The 20407-nt window shown below is 33.6% G+C and overlaps 2 protein-coding genes across 2 annotated transcripts; one reads left to right on the top strand and one right to left on the bottom strand.

Annotated features, from left to right (window-relative positions):
• Positions 1 to 5084: 5084 nt before the first annotated feature.
• Positions 5085 to 6578, top strand: LOC114331222 (uncharacterized). Its single transcript, XM_028280715.2, has 2 exons — positions 5085 to 5318; positions 5368 to 6578. Exons 1-2 carry the CDS (start codon positions 5123 to 5125, stop codon positions 6576 to 6578), a joined length of 1407 nt encoding a protein of 468 aa, XP_028136516.2. The 5' UTR covers positions 5085 to 5122.
• LOC126883841 (uncharacterized) lies at positions 6509 to 10422 on the bottom strand. The gene is made up of 5 exons (XM_050649517.1): positions 10302 to 10422; positions 7634 to 7941; positions 7271 to 7564; positions 6826 to 7207; positions 6509 to 6774 (listed from the first exon to the last, which is right to left on the bottom strand). Exons 1-5 carry the CDS (start codon positions 10420 to 10422, stop codon positions 6605 to 6607), a joined length of 1275 nt encoding a protein of 424 aa, XP_050505474.1. The 3' UTR covers positions 6509 to 6604.
• Positions 10423 to 20407: the final 9985 nt, after the last annotated feature.

Raw genomic sequence — 20407 nt, 5'->3', positions numbered from 1 at the left:
GGTGTTAATGTCGTGGTGAGGTCCGAAAAGTATTTTTCGTTCAAAACGTCTGAGCTTCTCTTCATTTGCTTTCGTCATGGTTGACGTTTCGCATCCATAATATGTTCTGGACAGGTCTGACGATGGATTTATAGATTTAAATCTTGGAAGTTTTTGTAAAAATTTTTTTATTTTATAAGCTTATCCAGTGCGAATAGACAGTGATTTGCCGATTGGATTATGTCTTTTATTTCTTTAGTATCATCGTTATCAGCTGTGATTACGGCCCCCAGATAATTAAAACGTTGTACTTTTTCGAAATTGAAGGTGTTGACCGTCACATTTTGTCCTATCCTGTATCTTCGTGTCGTTCTATTTATACACATATATTTCGTTTTCTGTTCATTAATCCTCAGCCCTACTTCGCTTGTTGCTCCTTCCACCTTGTTGAAAATGTCTTTTATAGATAGGATGGAGTCTCCAACGATATCAATGTCATTTGGGTATGCTAGTAATAACTAGCTTGGGATCTTGAACCAATAGCAATTCTGTTTTTATTTCGGCCGACCTCATGGCTTTCTCTAATACAAGGTTAAAAAGTAGTGGAGATAACGCATCACCCTGTTTGAGTTCACTGTTGATTTAAGATAAAAATAATGTAATTAATAAAAAGTTTTACCAATACTGTGTGTTTTAATATGGCTATACCTTCACATTGGGGATAAGAAAAGGATTATTCAGTTATCTGATTGGTGATATCAGTCACATATTTGATTTACATCTGACTTAAGAGATTACTATTAATCACCATTTCAAATATGCGTATTTTACTAAGGAATATTTGAGTGACGTGATACATTACAGATTATTACTCTATTTGCCGATAAGAGAGGATTTATTGTTAATTAGAATAGGTATATTCTGATTAAAAGGATGAACCAAATTATATTTATCTAATAAAAATGTTTGAAATTATACCAATATTTTTTTTTATTTTGGTACATATATAATAGTCCAGCGGGAAGGGAAGATTATAACAACCGAAATAAAAAATATGGTGTGCAAACAACCATACATGAAGTCACAAACGATAGAGGAAAAATCTGCAACCTAGCATCCTCAACAAACACATATATATTATAGTCAGTACAAAACATGCACACAAAAGAAAACACCAGATAACATGGATGATACAGGGAAGAAAGGATGGCAATAATAAAGAGCATGTATTAATTTCAAAAAAGTAGACACAAAGAGTACAAGATGTGAGATCTTATAGAAAAGCCAACTCATCACCTACTACTAATAGCAAAATTAAAGAAGAAATATCCAAAATAAATATTAGCAAGGAAAGAAAAATAATGAAATGGAACATAGATAAATTGAAAACACAAGAAATAAAACAACAGAAGAATTGCAGTATAAGAAGAAATCAAATTGACTACATTATCATTAATAGACGGTTTAGAAACAGTATTACATCTGCAAAAACATACCCAAGTGCAGACGCAGCAACTAACCATAATCTGCTCTGTGCTGGATTCAAACTAAAACTAAAAAGAATAAAAGCCCCCACAACGCAGAAGAAACCTAATACTCGACTCCTAAGAAATGCCGTAATAGCAGATGAGTTCGGAAATAAGATAAATCGTGAGATTAAAAAACAGTTAGAAAGATCTGAACAAGAAAATATCGGTCAAAATCTAGATATCATGAATTCCGCCATGGTCACCATAGCAAACGAAGTTTTGAAACCAAAAAAAGACCCAATAAAGAAAAAGGATTGGATGACCGATAAAATACTAGACCTTATTCAACAAAGAAGAAATTGGAAAAACAAAGACGAGATTCGGTATAGAGAGATATATCGACAAATAAGATACGAGGTTAAGCGAGCAAAAGAGGACTGGATGGAACAAAGATGTCGTGAAATGGAAGAACTACAAAGAAAACATGACGAGTTTAATATACATAAAAAGCTTAAAGAAATTACCTACACTCAGAGAAAAAGAACTCCTCACTTTATGAGAAACTCCAAAGGTAACATAATTCTCGACTTGGATGAAAAAAAGGAAGAATGGACTAACTATATAAAAGAGCTCTTCCTGGATACGAGGCCACCACTTAACACCACAAAGTATACGAATACTGGTCCTAGTATTTTAAAGGCGGAAGTAGAGAAAGCCATCAAACAGAGCAAAAATGGGAAATCTCCAGGCCCTGATCAAATACCATCAGACTGGCTCAAACTTCTGGATGACGATAATGTCTCACAATTAACAAACATTTATAACCATGTATACGAGACTGGAATGATGCCACAGATATGGTTGGAGTCTACATTTATTCCACTCCCAAAAAAACCTAATACATCATCATGTAAAGACTTTAGACTAATTAGTCTCATGAGCCACTCTCTCAAGCTACTTCTTAAGATAATTCTTAATAGAATCAAGCAGAAATGTGAAGAGACAATGGGAAACAAACAATTCGGTTTCAGAGAAGGATTGGGAACAAGGGAAGCTTTGTTCTCAATGTTAACATTACTTCAACGATCATGGGAAGTACAGAAACCAATTTACGTCTGCTTTATAGATTTTGAGAAGGCGTTTGATAGAGTTCAACATGATAGGTTGTTTGAATATCTAGAAATGATTGGAATAGATGATAAAGATCTGAGACTTTTACAACATCTATATTGGAATCAAGAAGCTTCTGTTCTGGTAGACGGCAAAGAAACAGACAAAATTTGCATTCAAAGAGGTGTCAGACAGGGTTGTGTGTTATCCCCAACTTTGTTTAACGTATACTCAGAAATAATTTTTAATGAAGCCTTGGAAGGACAATGTGGAGTTCGCATCGGGGGAGAAACTATTAACAACATCAGATATGCAGACGACACCGCGATCATGGCTGAAAATATCGAAGATCTTCAATTCCTTATTGATCGAGTCACTAGAGAATGCTCCAATCTCCAATAACGGACTTAACATAAATGCAACAAAGACAAAGTTACTTGTGGTTAGTAAACTAGACGTCGGCCCTATGCAACTAATTGATGAACTAAGTGATGAATTAATAACAAAAGTTAACCATTTGAAATACCTAGGATGTTGGATAAACGAGACACTAAATCCGGATAAAGAAATTAAAACTCGTATAGAAATTGCAAGAGGAGCATTTATGAAACTTAGATATATTCTGAGCAACTCTCAGCTGAATTTACAACTAAGAATCAAGTTCCTAAAATGTTATGTGTATCCTGTATTACTATATGGATGTGAAACCTGGATCATGAAGGTTAACATGATGAACAAATTAGAAGCCTTTGACATGTGGTCATATCGTAGAATGCTCAGAATATCTTGGGTTCAAAGCATTTCTAACAGAGAAGTCTTAAACAGAGTAGGTCAAGGCGAAGGTGACTTAAAGAAGATGATAAAAAAGAGGAAACTTGAATATCTGGGGCATATAATGAGAGGTAGCAGATACAGGATGCTGCAGTTAATACTCAATGGAAAGATCGACGGAAAAAGAGGAATTGGTCGAAAGAAATATTCATGGCTCCGAAACCTTCATCAATGAAATGATGCAGCTTATCAGCAGATCAATTGTTACATGCCGCACAAGATCGAGAACGATATCGGCAAATTGTTATGGAAGCTACCCACGCCTAAAAATTTGGGCACGGTACTTAAAGAATAAGATAAGAAGAAAAACATAAATACAGCATAATAGGAACTGCAGAATAAATAATAGAACCACAAGAAAACAAAAATCGAAGTCTTACTAAGGAAGTACCCAACAAACATATAATAGCTGGTCAAGCTAAATACTGAGTACTGCAGCTGATTAGTAGTCGCATAAAAGTGACAAAGGCTGTTTAAGCTATTTTGCTGTTTAATATGTCGAACAAACACTGCTTCAGATTATTTGTAAGCCCTTTTGCAGCCAATTGACTTAAGCTGAATATTAGACTGGAGAAGCGCTATTTAAGGCACTTTGTATTATAGTATTCAGCATATCTTATTCAGCTGAATGCTAAGCTGAACTAGCGCTGCTGCAGAATTTTTGTCTACTTTTGATCAACAATGTAAAAAAAACTGAACAAGAGGCTGGGGAAGCGCTATTTAAGTCAGTTCATAATACATTATTCAACCTTCTCTATTCAGTTATATTCTGGGCTGAAATAGTGCTTGTCCAGAACTTTTGTAAGTACTTTTAATCAGCAACTTTATAAAAGCTGATATAAAGCTGAAAAGGAGCTTTAATTTAATTAAATCGTTCATATTCGTTGCAAAAGGTGTATACTTAAGTTCGATGAAAAATGGCTTCTGCAGCTGATGATTATTAAGTATTATACAATTGCTTATATTTGCTATATAATTTTAATTATTTAGATAAAAGATATACACTGTGCTTTACTTAATATTTAAAAAATATGGATAAAAAATCAATTCAAAATTTTAAAAAAATAAAAAAATCTGGCCATTATTACCGAAAATTAAAGGTAAACCGTTCAAATTATGAAGAGTTTTTAAAAAATCTATATGCACCAAGTAGTGTTTCTTCTCATTCAAAAGCTAACGACACAGCATCAGGATCAGGTAATTTTGTTTTAATTTTGTGAGTATATTTTAAATAAAAAATAATTTGTTACATAGGTTCTAAAGAACAGGAGTGTATTTCTAGCACATCAAGTGATCTTGACGATAATCTAATGGAAACCAGTGAAACATCAGATGATGGTGACCAGTTTATTGATGAAGACATTTTTAAAACAGAAGATACTGAAACGCAATTATTGCCTTGTTCAAGTACCGAATTAGGAAATTGGGCAATCCGACATAATATTACACATGCAGCTCTAAAAGATCTCCTACAAATAATCAAGAGACAGTATGATTCTAGTTTATTTATCGATGCTAGAACATTATTAAAAACGCCAAAAAATACGAAAAAAAGTTGTAAAGTTATACAGGGTGGAGAATATTGGCATCAAGGTCTTGACGTTTGTCTAACGAACACTTTTAAAAACTTGTCAAAAGACATGTTAATACAGCTCAATGTAAATATAGATCGGTTGCCAATATATAATAGTTCCAAACGTCAGTTTTGGCCAATTTTATGTAGCATATATGAAATGCCTGATATACAACCTATGATTGTTGGCATTTTCCATGGAAATAACAAGCCTCTAGATATAAATGAATTTTTGGAGCCTTTTGTTGAGGATGTTAAGCGGCTGCAATCAAATGGACTCTGTGTTAATGGGCATATGATTCACATAAAAATTAGATGCTTTATCTGCGATTCACCTGCACGGGCATTTATTAAAGGTATCTGTTTTTTTTAATTATTGCTTAAATTGACTAGTTTATTTTACAGGTGTAGTCAATTTCAATGGGATTAATGGATGCCTTAAATGCACTACTGAAGGCGAATATTCTTATCTTTCTCGAACTGTTGTATTTCCTGATATAAAATGTCCTCTTAGAACTGATGCAAAATTCAGAAGTAAACATTATGGTAAGCACCATAAAGGGCAAGAGTCACCAATTTTGAAAATTTCCGAAGTTGACATGGTGCAGGATTTTATAGTAGCAGATGAACTACATCTTTTAGAGCTAGGTGTGATGAAGCGTTGTCTAACAGGATGGAAAGATGGTTCTATGGGTTTCTCAAGTAAGCTATGTGCTCGTGATATTGAGAGGATCTCCAAACATTTAATATCTGTGAAACTTCCATCTGAAATTCATCGTTCCACAAGAGGATTAGATTGCCTGGCATACTGGAAAGGAGTAGAATGGCGCAATTTTCTTAATTATATTGGAATTGTTATTTTAAAAGATGTGTTGAACACTGACGTTTATAAACATTTTTTACTTCTTTTTGTTGCTGTTAGAATATGTTCTTCTGACATGTATGCTGAAAATCGTTCGGTTGCCCAATTAATGTTTGAAAAATATATAGATGATTTTAAGATTATTTATGGCGTACAATTTATTACAAGCAACATTCATAACTTAGAACATGTGGTTGATGATGTTAATAGATTTGGACAACTTTTTACAATATCTACGTACCCATTTGAGAATACATTATTTCAACTAAAAAAATTATTGCGCCAAGGAAATAACAGTTTGCAGCAAATTGTTAATAGAATTGGCGAAAGAAATTTAATATTGAGCAATGATACAAAAAAGACAAGTTTACAGCCAGAAATTAAGAAAAGGGGGAATGTTATCAAGTGCTACATTTATTCTCATAATTTTTGTTTAAGTAATGTTTTCAAAAATTCATGGTTTTTAACAAATGACAATGACATTGTTCAAATGAATTCTGCATCAGAAAAAGGTGGTAAAATATTCATACATGGAAAATCTGTTAAGAAAAAAGAAGATTTCTTTAGTTATCCCATTCGATCATCAAATTTACACATATATATTTGCAACATTACAAATTTAAATAATATGAAACTTTATTTGCTAGAGAATGTTGTTTGTAAAATGGTTGTTATAAAATACAATGAAAGTAAAATTGTTTTTATTCCTCTTCTACACACTATTAAAAATAAACAAAACTTGAATGTAAATTAAAAAGTTTTTTTAATAAAAATGTTCTTTTAGTCCGTGTCTGTATCATTATTATCTTCCTCTTCAACCTCGTCATGTTCTATTATAGCATCTTCACCGTCAGCTTCATATTTTTCCATACCATATTCATCGTTATCTTCATCATATTCTTTTTCTTCATTAAATGATTGCTCATTTTCATAAAAAATTTCATTTTCGCCTGAAATAATAATTTTTATGTTATACATTTTTTTAATATAGGTACCTTTACCTTGTCTTTGAGCAACACCTTTTCTTTTTCCACTTAAACGTTGTTTTTTAACCATTGATTTTTTTCTTCTATGTATTGAAGATTGGCGGATGCCTCCAGTTAAACTACGCTTCTTTGCATTTCTTGTAATTCCAATTATAAATTTTTTCAACAAAGCCTTCGAAAAATCTTTATTGGAACTTTGGACTATTGTAAAAAACACTTCTAAAATATTTTTGCAATTTTTAATACAACATTTTTCAGTGTTGCTTCTACTTCCTCCCGTCCACGAACACTGCACCATAAATTTTTTCTCAAAAAAATAATCTACAATACTATAGCAGGTATCCAAACCATTACTAGTATCAGGAATATTACCAATAATTTTTTTAAAATAATTTCTCTAGAAAACAGTATCAACATTAAATTTAAAAGATTAAATGAAAACTGAAATAATATAACTTACTACTTTCTTTTCATAATTTGGATCTTTGAGATTTTCCTCTAATTGACTTAACTCCTGTGAGGTTGAAACGGCATGAAATTCAAATTGAATATTGTCATCATCCTGATGATTGTTTTTAAAATTCTGCATTGCTGACAATAATTTGGCATCAAAATCTGATTTAATTGCCGCAACTGCCTTCACCAACATATCTTTTACGCTCTCTGTTATATCATTTTTAAACTGATTAAATTTTTGCTCAATGTCATTCAACTTGTTAATAATGTCGTTTTTACTTTCTTCTCCAATCAAAGGCTTATAATTAAGGGTGCAAAAAAAAAGTAATTAAAGTAATAATTTTAAATGTTTCCAATAAAAACTTACCTGTTCGATGACATTTAAAAACTGCGCATTTGCAATTGCTTCAGGAGAAATAATTGCCTCATCCGAAAAATTGGTTTCCAAAATTATATTTTCGCTTTCAACAACAGGCTCAGGAGTTTCTTCCGGTATGATTGGTTGAAACGAACAAAATTTTGACGATGATGATGCAAACAGAGTTTCAAAATTTTGTTGACTAGTGACCTTTTTTGTGTTTCTTACTTTATTTTTTTCTTTCATTTCTCCTAAAACCTCGGAATCAGTTGAAGACGTTGCCGAACCTCCCGACATTTTTAAAAGTTCAGTTTCAGCTGCAATGCGATTTTTATAATAATTTCTTTTGATGCGACATATTATTTTATTCCACGTAATGTCTGGAGTAGAATTGACATCCTTTATCAGATTTTTCACGTTTTTTGGTGGCCAAAATAAAATTTTGTTTTTTATCCACTTGTGTGGAACAACAGTTAAGACCGACCTTCCAGCTTCTATCGTCTCAACGATTTTAAAATGGGGTTCTGTAATAAATTAAACTAATTAAAATTTCAAATATTAACTACAATATTACATAGGTACATAAGTAGAAAAAAAGAAGTTTTAAATTTCATCCAATGCATAGGCAACTCATATTACGTTCTTATAATAATAAAAGTATACTTTTTATTTACCCATTATTTTAATTAGAAGATTTGTAACTTATTAGTAGTTTGTTAATATCAGTCTCCTTATATAAATAAATATATCCCAGGTTTATTCTAATTATTTAAGACCAAAATATTTCATAATTTAATAAGTTTAATACTAAATGTAAAAAAATAATTAACCTAACTTTTTTTAAATGTATAATATTGATAATTATTAATATCCATTTTTACAAACACTTTGTATACTTAAAGAATAAATAATAAACAACGTACTTACCTGGATTACACCTATTCATTTTGACTTAAAACTTACGCAAAAATCACTATAAAAATAGGAAAACCAAATAAATTTTGATCTCCGTTTACAGACAAGACAGTATTTTCGCGGTAAATCCCAGGAGTGTTTTGTTCTGCTAATAATCAATCTCAATTCAGCTAAAATTTAGTGAATGTGGCGTTGTTTACTTTTGCAGAAAGTATTCAGAAGTTATTCAACTAAAATTCCGATAATTATTTTCAGCTTTTGTTCGACAAATAAACAGCGCTTCTTCAAATTTATTTCAGCTGTTGTTCAGCTTCCAAAGCATTTCATTTATACAATAAAATACACATTTTTGGTAAGTGCCAGATTAGCTCAGTGGGATAGGCAGTGATATATGGATCGAGAGGTAGCAGGTTCAAATCGCACAGAAGACACTATAAAATAAAAAAAGTAAGTATTACGATTTTAAATAAAATAATAAAATAAGTGTGAAATTGAAGTTAAAAGAAAGCTAATGTCGATAATAAATCGTAATAAATATATAAAAAAAAACATTTTTGTTTTATTTATAAAAAGCTGAAGAAGAGTTGAAAAATAGACTGTATAATATCTGCAAAAGCTACTTTTCAGCAAGGAAACAAATTATATAACACGTGAAAATTGGTCAAAAGCAGCTGAACAAAGGCTGAAAGTAAAGCTGTTTAGAAACTGAATAAGTATTTCTTCATTTTGCAGAAGTGGTACAGTAGCAATATGAATAGCCATATAAAAGTTGAAGAAGCGCTAATAAATGCTACTTTATTCAGCTTTAAGCTGATTATCTTCTCCTTTTTCGCCTGTTTAGAATCTGAACAGATGCATAAACAAACTAATCGACTACCTTTGTTCAACATGCAAGCTTCTAAAATTAGCTGATGAAACGTTAAATCAACTTAAAATGTTTGTTGGGTAAAACTTCCCCTGTAGGTAGATGGTATATAAATTTATTAAAATTTTTCTAAAAAGATCCAAGTTGGATTAAAGTGGGTACATCACTAGTACAAAACAACAAACGTTTTCGGACTAATCAGTCCATCATCAGGTTGAAACTTCAGATACAAAGTAGTTGGAACTAGCTACATAGTTAGGTCGAATGACCTTAGCATTACAAAAATTAAGCCATTTCGGCTACAACAATGTCGACAATAAGTCGATGTTAAAAATCGAAGTCATGGTTTACAGAAGAATGTCACAAAATACAATAGCTAGAGATTGGAAGGTAGAAACAACTAGAAAAATACTGAACAGAAAAGCAAGAAGTCACTAAACTCTATAGAAGAAAGAAAGAGCCATGGATCTCTGAACAAATGAAATAGATAGAAATAAATAACAAGGACAACAAGAGACTGATCGAATATATAAAACAACAATATCGTACCAAAAAAAAACAACCATAAGAATAAACAAAAAATATTGGGAAAAACATTTTACTCACAATCGGTTAGTAATTTATGGATTTCTAACCTTTGAAGTAATCAGGAAGCGACTTATTACTTACTTTACTTTCCCAGCTAGCCGGGAAAGTACTTTCCCGGCTAGCATCTGTCACTTTTCTATTTTGCGTATTTACTAATATCAACATTATGCCTAAAGTTTAATACGGCTCGCAACATCGAATATCTTGACCATAATGTGGAGGCTTTATTTTGTTTGCTTATTTCACAAAAATAAGCAAGAAGTCCCGTCTCAGAGGTATGCTGCACACCTTTAGCCACGCACCATTTACTGTATAGTTCATAGGTGTTTTCATACCTCTCCCTGCTTTTTTCAGGAATTATTCCTTCAGTAGCTCTCTCTGCAGCTATCCGCAGTTCTGGTGGCGTACATTCAAATTCACTATCAGACATTTTTGTAAAATAAACACAATTTGATTATATGTACAATTAATGGCGTCATGTATCGCCTAAATGTCAGATTCAACAAACTTGTTTTGTTACCTAGCAACGATCTCACAGGTTACTTAAAATAATTCATCTTATCACATAATGAAAATGGATACAGATATTTGAAACGAAATTATTATTGGTAGATTTTGAGTGTTAGAAATCCATAAACTACTAACCGATTGTGAGTAAAATAGTATACAAACCTCGCGGGAACTCATTCTAGCCTCGCGTCTGTAGTTTTACAAACTACCTTGCCGCTCGGCTGAAATAGAGTATTTTCCCGCTAGGTATGTAATATACTATTACGGATTTATATTAAACCAGTCAAGAGACATATGCAAAAAATGAAGAAATGGCAGATAATAATAGAAATAACAGAGATGTATAAGAACACACACGTAATTACCTATCTAGAATTTATATACACTATTGGAAATCTTTTTTCGGAACATCGGAACTTTCAATGCAATAAGTTTGATTGTGGATTTGCAATTAACCTGTGTATGTTGTTCTGAAGCTATTTTCTTGTGTCATTTTTACAATTTTAACTATTTATAATGGGAAATAAGCCACAATATTATTAAAAAATCATTTTTATTAACGTTTCGACGCCCAAATCTATAACCTGTGTATATTTCAAAACAACGTCGCGATGTTTCATATTTAAATCATTTGCTCGACTGCACCGAACTGAGACATTTGATTTGCAATTAACCAGTGTAAATTTTAATATAACGTCGCGATGTTTTAAAATTAATTCGTTTGTTCGACAACAGTTTGTATCAACAGGGATTTAAAGAAGGGAGATCAACAATAGCTGCAATACACATACTAACGCAAACTATAGGAAAAAGCTACGAACACCACATATAAATTCACATATTGTTTATCGACTTACAGACCTTCGGCAGCATATACAGACAATAATTTATTAAGAGAAATGAAACCGATAGAAATACAAGCAAAGTTAATAAGACTCACTAGAATGACAATGAAGGACTCATCAGCACGAATTAAGTCAAATAAAGGGGATACAAACAACGTTAATATACAGGGTGTAACAAAAATACAGATCATAAATTAAATCACATATTCTGGGACCAAAAATAGTTCGACTGAACCTAACTTGCCTTAGTACAAATATGCACACAAAAAAAGTTACAGCCCTCTGAAGTTACAAAATGAAAATCGATTTTTTCCGATATATCGATATTAGAGATTTTTTAATGAAAATGGACATGTGGCAGTCTTATGGCATGAACATCCTAAATAGAAATTATACTGAAATTTGTGCAGCCCATAAAAATTTTATGGGGGTTTTGTTCCCTTAAACCCCCCCCAAACTTTTATGTACGTTCCAATTAAATTATTATTGTAGTACCATTAGTTAAACACAATGTTTTTAAAACTTTTTTGCCTCTTAGTACTTTTTGGATAAACCAGTTTTAATCGAGATGCGGCTTCTTTTTTAATATGTGTCCATAAAAATTTTATGGGGGTTTGTGCCGTTAAACACCCCAAATGTTTGTGTACGTTCCAATTAAACTATTATTGCTGTACCATTAGTTAAACACAATGTTTTTAAAACTTTTTTGCCTCTGAGTATTTTTCAGATAAGGCACCTTTTATCGAGATGTGGCTTTTTCTTTAATATGGTTCAAAGTATACCTCAAACTGTAATTTATAAATAAATTTTCATATTATTACCAAGTCTCTAAAAACGTACTTAACAGTATACAAATATGTGGCGCATTTGACAAAATATTCAAAATATCCAAAAAAAAACTAACTTTTCGAAAAAGTACTAAGAGGCAAAAAAGGTTTAAAAACATTGTGTTTAACTAATTGTGCCACAGTGATATTTTAGTTGGAACGTACATAAAAGTTTGGGGGGTTTTAATGGAACAAAACCCCCATAAAATTTTTATGGGGTGCACAAATTTCATTATAATTTTTTTTAAGATGTTCCTATCATAAGAATGTCACATGTCCGTTTTCAATAAGAAACCTCAAACAGTTTTCGATACAGTTAAAAAATCGATTTTTATTTTGTAACTTCAAAGGGCTGTAACTTTTTTATGTGCACATTTGTACTGAGGAAAGTTAGGTTAAATCGAACTATTTTTGGTCCCAGAATATGTGATTTAATTTATGACCTGCATTTTTGTTACACCCTGTAGAACGTGGCGTAAGACAAGGAAATAGCCTGTTAACAGCGGTATTTAATATCATAATTTTCAGAATGAGTAATCAGAGACACAGAGCTGAAGCAGACAATTATTCAAAGTTCAACACAGATCATGGCACACGCGAATGATCCAGCATTAGTAGCGCATGACAAACAAAAGCTCGAGGAAACAATCCTAACGTTGATAAGAGAAACAAAGAGTAGATGACTAATAATCAGAATAAAATAAAATACTTAATAACTAAAATTACGATGTAAACAGAAATAAAAATAGGTGAAAATAAATTCCAGATGGTCGATTACTTTAATAGATGGAGTACAGAAATAAGCGAAATAATTAAAGCGGGGAACTAGAAATATCACCGACAAAAACCTGAGCAAAATTATTAAAAATAAAAAAAGAGAACTAATATAAAAATAGAATGGTAATACACACTTTTTTTATAGAAAAATTATGCAAAAGACAAACCGAGAGATACGAAAATAAAGGTTATTTTTTATAAACATTCAAAGATTTTATTGTTCTACCTAACCTACTTCTATTGTATAGGTTGTGGTATACCTTCTCATAATTGTGTTTCTCGCTCCAACTTGTACTATTTCTAAATAGGATTCTCTTTGTTAGACAAAACAATACTTACTTCCTTTTTAACTTCTGGCAAATAACTTATGTCGTAACGGTGAGCGATAAAAGTTATCGAGACAGTTTTCTGCCAGGGTTATTTTAACTTAATTGTGTGTTTGTGTTTCATTGGCACTGGTTTAAGCAACCAACTGGCCAGATTTTAACTTAACGCAAAACGTTAAAAATTACTTTAGGGTTACATCACAGGGTTGAATGCGTCTGTTTCATTCGTTGTGGATGTTAAGAAATCCGTTAGGTCGCCACAGTATGCCCTCTTCTATGCCAGGACTTCCACTTTTTTCGATCTTCCCAGTCTCTGTCTTCCAATCCTTTCCTTGACATGGCTTCGTCGACTTCATTTTTCCAAGATCTTCTCGGTCGTCCTTTTCTTCTTGTTCCTCTTTGGCTCCATTATGCAACATTATTTATCATCATTTCTTTTTGTTTTCTCCTAAATATTTTTGTTCCAGATTACACTATGGAATTGTCTGATACAAGATCTTGTTTTTTCCAATCTATTTTTATCTCTTCTTCTGTTGTTACGTTTTTCGACATAAAACCCAAATATTTAAAATTCTTCTTTCCTTTTATTTTTACTTGTTCTTCTATTTCCAAATTTTTGACGTCTTCTTCCGATATTGCTACTAGATCGGTTCGATAAATACTTAGCCTTCAAAATAAAAACGAAAATTTTGAAAAGTGGCGATATATTTTTGAACGTAGTCTCGTTTAAGCTCGATACGCTTGACCCAACGATTCTTCACCTTCTTTAAGCCGTCTGAAAAATACCTATCCTCGAGGTCTGCAAAGTAGGCTTCCGTGGCGGTAATAAACACTCTATTCGACTTAAATTTCCGCCCGGCGAGTTACCTTTTCAAGTTTAGAAACAAACAGAAGTCGTACAGGCCCAAATCTGGAGAATGCGTTGGATGAAACAGCAGTTTGTAGTCCAATTCAACCAATTTGGCCATGGCGATAGCGGAGGTGTGAGCCGGACCGTTGTCATGGTGTAAGAGTATTTTTTGTCTTCCCTGATTGGGGCTGTTTTTTCTTAAATTAGGCGTCGAATCGGGCCAATAACGCGGCATAGTAAAGCCCTGTGATCGTTTTGCCCTTTTCAAGGAAGTGGATATAGATCACACCTTGTGAATCTCAGAAAATGGTGGCCATCGCCTTTCCGCCGATTGGACTGTTTTCGCCCTCCTCGGAGCACGTTCGCCGGGTGAAGCTGAAGTCCACTGTATCTACTGTTCCTGGTGTGACCAGTGGAACTATGTTCCGTCAACGGTTATGAAACAACGTAGAAACTCATTTGGATTACCCTTAAACAACATCAGACACTGCTCTGAAGTTGTCTCGCTGTTGCGTTTATTGTTCGGAGTTAAAAAATGCGGCAGCCATCGCGTCGGCAGCTTTATTATGCACAAAATTTCATGCAGGATATGACTAACGAGATCTTTTGAGATGCCCACTGTTTCCACCTGGTCGTCTACAATACACAATGTGTAGAGATAATCATAATCATGCCTTATCGGCATCCCCGACCCCTACATTTTAACTTCCAAGTTGTTAGTGCGTGTTCTAAAAATATTTCAAAAAGAGTTGGTGACGTTGAGCATCCCTGTAGCAATCCTTTTGTTGTTTTGAAGTTAGCAACTACCTTGTATCCGATTTTTATATTTACTTCATTTCCACTGCAGGTATGTTCTTTATTGGTTGTGGTAGATTAGGTAGTATCCCTATTTTTGTCATTGCTTTGTACAGTTCTTTCCTTGGCACGGTATCGTATGCCTTCCTAACGTCTACAAACGCCATGTGTACATCTTTGTTCTTAGCTCTTTTCTTCTCTATTTTCTGTATATGGATATGATCTAGGCGTGATTTCCCTGCTGTGAATCCTGCTTGCTCTTCGCCAATTTTACCTTCTATACTTTTCTCTATTTTGTTCCTGAGGATCCTGCCATACAGTCTTCCCATTGTAGCGATGATGTTTATTCCCCAGTAATTTTCGCAAGATTTTCTGTTCCCTTTTTTATATATCGATGTTATATAGGCTTTCTGCCATTCTTTAGGACAACTAATCCTACTTGACTAAAATCTAGATGAATTGAACAAAATCATCACCGAAGAGCTTTATATCAGAATAAGAATAGTATCCACGAAAACAAATAAGAAGTTAAAATTGAGTGTCACAGTGTTAGGTATGTTATGATTATAACGCCAAACATTAAATTTGCATTACAAGCAATTTATTTAATTACATAATTTTTGTAGGTCATCCTTTCTCTCCCCTCTATCCATGTCTGGTATAAATATATTGTTTCATTGATGTATCAAACAAATTTCTGATTCATTAGAAGCTTAAACTTATTAAAGCAAATAGTTTTCACCCTGTACATAAGAGCAATAATCTTAAAAGCAATTTGTAATATCTCGGAGGTATCGCTAAATATCCACTCCTAGTAGAAAGTTGCCATCGACACCCTGATCATAGCTATCTTGTCATTGTTATTCCGAAGGAGTGGATCGAGAGTGCCGTTTTCTGCACCACTACTCTCGCTCGTTGATTGGCCGTCTGGAGTCGCGGGGAAACAATTACCAATCAACCTATGCCGCGGGGTACACGTCGCACAGCTCAAAAGAGCCCCTCTTCGACCTACACCTACGTGGGAAAAGTGTTTTTACGAACGGAAGAATAGGGGCAAAATTCCTTTGAGCTGATCATCGACAAAGTGGTGTTTTGGAGTTTACAAAGTTTTCTTGGGATCCTTTTTCGCAATTTGTTTCATCAAATTAGGGAAATGTGCTCGACGATCCTTTTGCTTGGATTCAGATGATGATATTAATGTTGGACGATGGGAGAATTAGCGATGAGTTTTGTTGAAATGAAACGAGTATTTGGTAATTTTGGCTTGGAGTCAATTGGCTCGTTTTTCGTTTGGCGTAACTGGGTGACATTATGAAACATTTTTGTTCATTTTGAGAAAGAATACTTTTAGTTTTAAAATGAATACCTTTATTTTTAAGCCAATGGAGATTCTGTTCTTTCTTAAATCTACATTTATTTTCTAAATACGGTATATTGTTATCTTATTCTTCTATTTAGTTATTCGGTCTGGATCTTCATTTTTATATGAAAATTTTGCTTCCATGACATCTCGTAGCGTTGAAACTGTTTATGAAACATCAGATATATTTTTTTTGTCGTTCCCCCAACTCACCGAACTGATCGATATGTAACTACTGTGTTTAACGTAAAAATATAATTATAATTATATTTGGCAACATCAATTGGTACCATAATGATTACCAATACAATAGTTTTACCTGCTGAAGTCAAAATGTCTGTTTAATGTAAAAAAATTAGGCATATAAAAAATCGAAATATTGAAAAACCGACAACGGTGCCAAGCCTAAAAAGGTCCACTAAACAAACATTCACGATTAATACCTCTAAAATGATAGCATTCCTTGGTGATGCCAAATTACTGCAAAGTGAAAAGAGTTAAAATGATAGCAGCTTGTATACATGTGCGAATCGAGAGTTGCACCACCACTTTCGTTCGTTGATTGGCCGTCTGGAGTCGCGGGGAAACAATTACCAATCAACCTATGACGCGGGGTACACGTCACACAGCTCAAAAGAGCCCCTCTTCGACTTACACCTACGAAGGAAAAGCATTTTTACGAACAGAAGCATAGGGGCAAAATTCCTTTAAGCTGATCGTCGACGAAGTGGTGTTTTAGAGTTTGCAAAGTTTTCTTGGGATCCTTTTTTTCAAATTAGATAAATTTGTTTTATCAAATTAGATAAATGTACTCGACGATCCTTTTGCTTGGATTCAGATGATGATATTAATGTTGGACGATGAGTTTTGTTGAAATAAAACGAGACTTTGGTCATTTTGGCTTGGAGCCAATTGGCTCGTTTTTCGTTTAGAGTAACTGCGTGACATTATGAAACATTTTTATTCATTTTGAAAAAAAAAGTAAAAACGATCACTTTTATTTTTAAGCAAATTCATTTTGTTGTTTCTTATATAACTTTATTTTCTAAATACGGTATATTGTTTCTATTCAGTTGTTTCGGTCTGGATCTTCATTTTTATATGGGAATTTTGCTTCCATTACATCTCGTAACGCGACAGTTCTTAACTCCACAAATGTAACGGACAATTCGTAACGCCGTAAATTCGTAACGGCGACACTTCGTAGCGGCGATAGTTCGTAAATATAAATATTCAATACTAGCAGAACGTAACATAAAAACTAGACTCACCACAATTATCAACCAAACTATGCTGAGATATTTTGGACATATTACTAGAAGAAAAGAAGACATGGAAGGAATGATAGTTTAAGGCAACGTAGAAGATACAGAGATAATTGGATAGAAATAGTTAAACAAATTACATGACACCCCTACATCCTTACGAAGGAGAAAAGGTAGAGCAGGATTACAATACAAAGTACCTAAAGAATAGAAAATAGACGTACCAAGTAATTCTGATGTTTAAAAAAAGATGACAAAAAAGAATTGGAAAGCTTTAGAGGACTCAATGTATTAAACACCACGCTGAAACTAAGGACAAACATTTTAACCAAATTAATAAACGGGAAAATATCACTTGAGGATGAACACCAAGACCAAGACATCTCATGGAAAATCATGTACAGACGCAGTATTTATTATATGATAATACTAGAATTATAAGACAAGTCTAGAATACAATCGACTGGCATTCTTTTGTTTGATTCGAAGAAAATGGAAACGAATGCAGGAAAACGATTAAATAACTGTGACAAGAGACATGAACATACAATATCAAAATGATAGTTCAGCAAATGAAGGAAATTAATTATCGGGAACTGGATTCTTCTTTGTCAAGCAGATAAACGAGATTATAAATTTTAAGCCTATAAATGGCAGAGTGTACCAGGAAGATGCTGGCATATGTGGAATATGACCAACAACAGAAATCTGGTTTTTGGGAACATATTTCAGTTGAAATTGGACAGTTCCACGAAGGTTAATTCAAGGCTTCTGAGTGATTGTTTGGATACTCTCTCCAAGGTTAGAAGTCTGAATAGATTTACAGTAGTCTGAGTTCCTGGTTATCAAAGCTGCCGGGGCAGTGAGAAGGCTGATAAGTTGGTTCAAGAAGGCACTTGTGAGTCACTAGTTGGCCTGAAGTCTTGCTTTGAAGTTACAAAAGAGCAGCTATTGATAAATGGGTGTAAAATAAGTCTATGAAATGGTAGAGAAATCTACCAGGACAAAGACAGGCTAAATAGTTCATTAAGGGACATTCAGCCAAATTCAAAGCCGACTTATTGACCACTATCAAAAGATTGTCAGGGTGGTAGCTCACTGAACACTCTAGGTTCGATAAGCATGTGAGTAGTATGGTCTTGACGGAAGAGGATACTTATCGTTTCTGTTTAGAAGAAGAGAAAACCGCGCTGCACGTCTTGTCAGTGCGAAAGCCTCACAAGGCTGCGGTATCTAGCACTCATAGAGGAAAAACCAGAAGCACCAGTCTGTATGAGATATGAAAAGAGTTCTTTCAAGGCTGTGGAACCTCAATAAGAGGAGAGGGCTAAATAATTAGCTTTAAGTGACAAAGGGGACTATTATAGATCTGTAAAGGTCACAGTGTATTAGGCCAAAAGTCGTCCTAGTTTATAATGTAATCTAATCTAGTGTAGATGTATTTAACTTTATTTTGTCAAAAATAAAAATCAAAACACGTTTCACAAAGAATAATATAGAACGAAATAACAATATACGAAGATACTATGTATATCAATAACTTAAACACTGCAGTCAAAAAAAATAGAAATAACTTTTTTTAACAACCAAACAAAATATACTCTAATTGGAAAATATCTGTAAAAAGATAAAGAAACTGAGACGAGGACATTTTATATCGGAATAAAAAATTTGTGCTGTCTCTACCTACCGTTTAATTTCCTAATAGCAGTTCTCTAGATCCATTTGTATCCCTTGAACCCTCTCGATCGCCGATCAATTTCAATTAATCAAGTAGCTTTCGATTCCACAAGAACAAAACAAATGAAAATGTGGTTTCATGGGCGGACCTTTTATGAGGATCATCTTCTAAGCTTTTAAAGAGGATCAGAAAATTGCGCCACTAATCGAAATGATAAATGATAAAAATAATTTTGTCAATAACACTCAGCGATTTTTTTATTTATTTACCAAAGCTTTTGATTAAGGTTCTGATGAAGTTATTTGGCTGATTAAGAAATGTATGTGTTTTGGATGTTTCTTCTTCTTGTAGTGCCTATCCCTTTCGGATGTTGGTGACCATCATGGCAATCTGCACTTTGCACACTGCTGCTCTGAAAAGATTTGTAGTGGTTGTGTTGAACCACGTTCGTAGATTTTTCAGCCAGGAAATCCTTCGCCTTCCTGGTCCTCGCTTTCCCTCTACTTTTCCCTGCAAGACCAGTTGCAGCAGTCCATATCTCTCACTGTTCCTCATGATGTGACCGAGGTATTCGATTTTGGTTGTTTTTATTTTGATTAACAGCTCTTTTTCTTTTTTCATTCTCAGCAAAACACCATCATTAGTAATGTGGTCGGTATAAGATATCTTCAGGATTCGACGATAAAGCCACATCTCAAAAGCCTCAATTTTCTTGCAGGTGGCGTCTGTGAGAGTCCACGACTCAACTCCGTACAACAGTATAGAAAATATATAACATCGTAGTAATCTGACTTTTATGGGTATCGACAAATCATGACATTTGAACAACTTTGCCATTTTTTGAAATGCAGATCTTGCTTTCTCTATCCTACATTTGATTTCTATAGAATGGTCCCAATTTTCATTGACGTTCGTACCAAGGTAGGTGTATGTTTTTACTCTTTCTATTTGTTGACCATTCACACTGATTCGTCCAAATTGCTGTTCATTCTTAGAGATCATCATACATTTGGTTTTCTTAGTGTTTAGTGAAAGTCCGTATCTCTGACTGACTTCTGCGATTCTGCTCATTAACTCCTGTAGGGCTTCAGAACTGTCAGCGAATACCACAGTGTCGTCTGCGTATCTTATGTTATTGATACATTCTCCGTTAATTCTAATTCCGGCTTCAACATCATC

This window comes from Diabrotica virgifera, chromosome 4, assembly GCF_917563875.1.
Source record: "Diabrotica virgifera virgifera chromosome 4, PGI_DIABVI_V3a".
Taxonomy (NCBI): domain Eukaryota; kingdom Metazoa; phylum Arthropoda; class Insecta; order Coleoptera; family Chrysomelidae; genus Diabrotica; species Diabrotica virgifera.
The sequence above is the reverse complement of the archived record's forward strand: the minus strand, read 5'-3'. Positions and strand labels throughout refer to the sequence as shown.

Excerpts from the sequence above, each read along its gene's own strand:
- LOC126883841 (XM_050649517.1), bottom strand. The coding sequence starts at position 10,422 with ATGTCTGATAGTGAATTTGAATGTACGCCACCAGAACTGCGGATAGCT. Across the intron at positions 7,208-7,270 it reads CAAATTATGAAAAGAAAGTA|AGAAATTATTTTAAAAAAAT; the intron begins GTAAGTTATATT and ends ACTGTTTTCTAG. Across the intron at positions 6,775-6,825 it reads AGGTGTTGCTCAAAGACAAG|GCGAAAATGAAATTTTTTAT; the intron begins GTAAAGGTACCT and ends TTATTATTTCAG.
- LOC114331222 (XM_028280715.2), top strand. The coding sequence starts at position 5,123 with ATGCCTGATATACAACCTATGATTGTTGGCATTTTCCATGGAAATAAC. Across the intron at positions 5,319-5,367 it reads TGCACGGGCATTTATTAAAG|GTGTAGTCAATTTCAATGGG; the intron begins GTATCTGTTTTT and ends TTTATTTTACAG.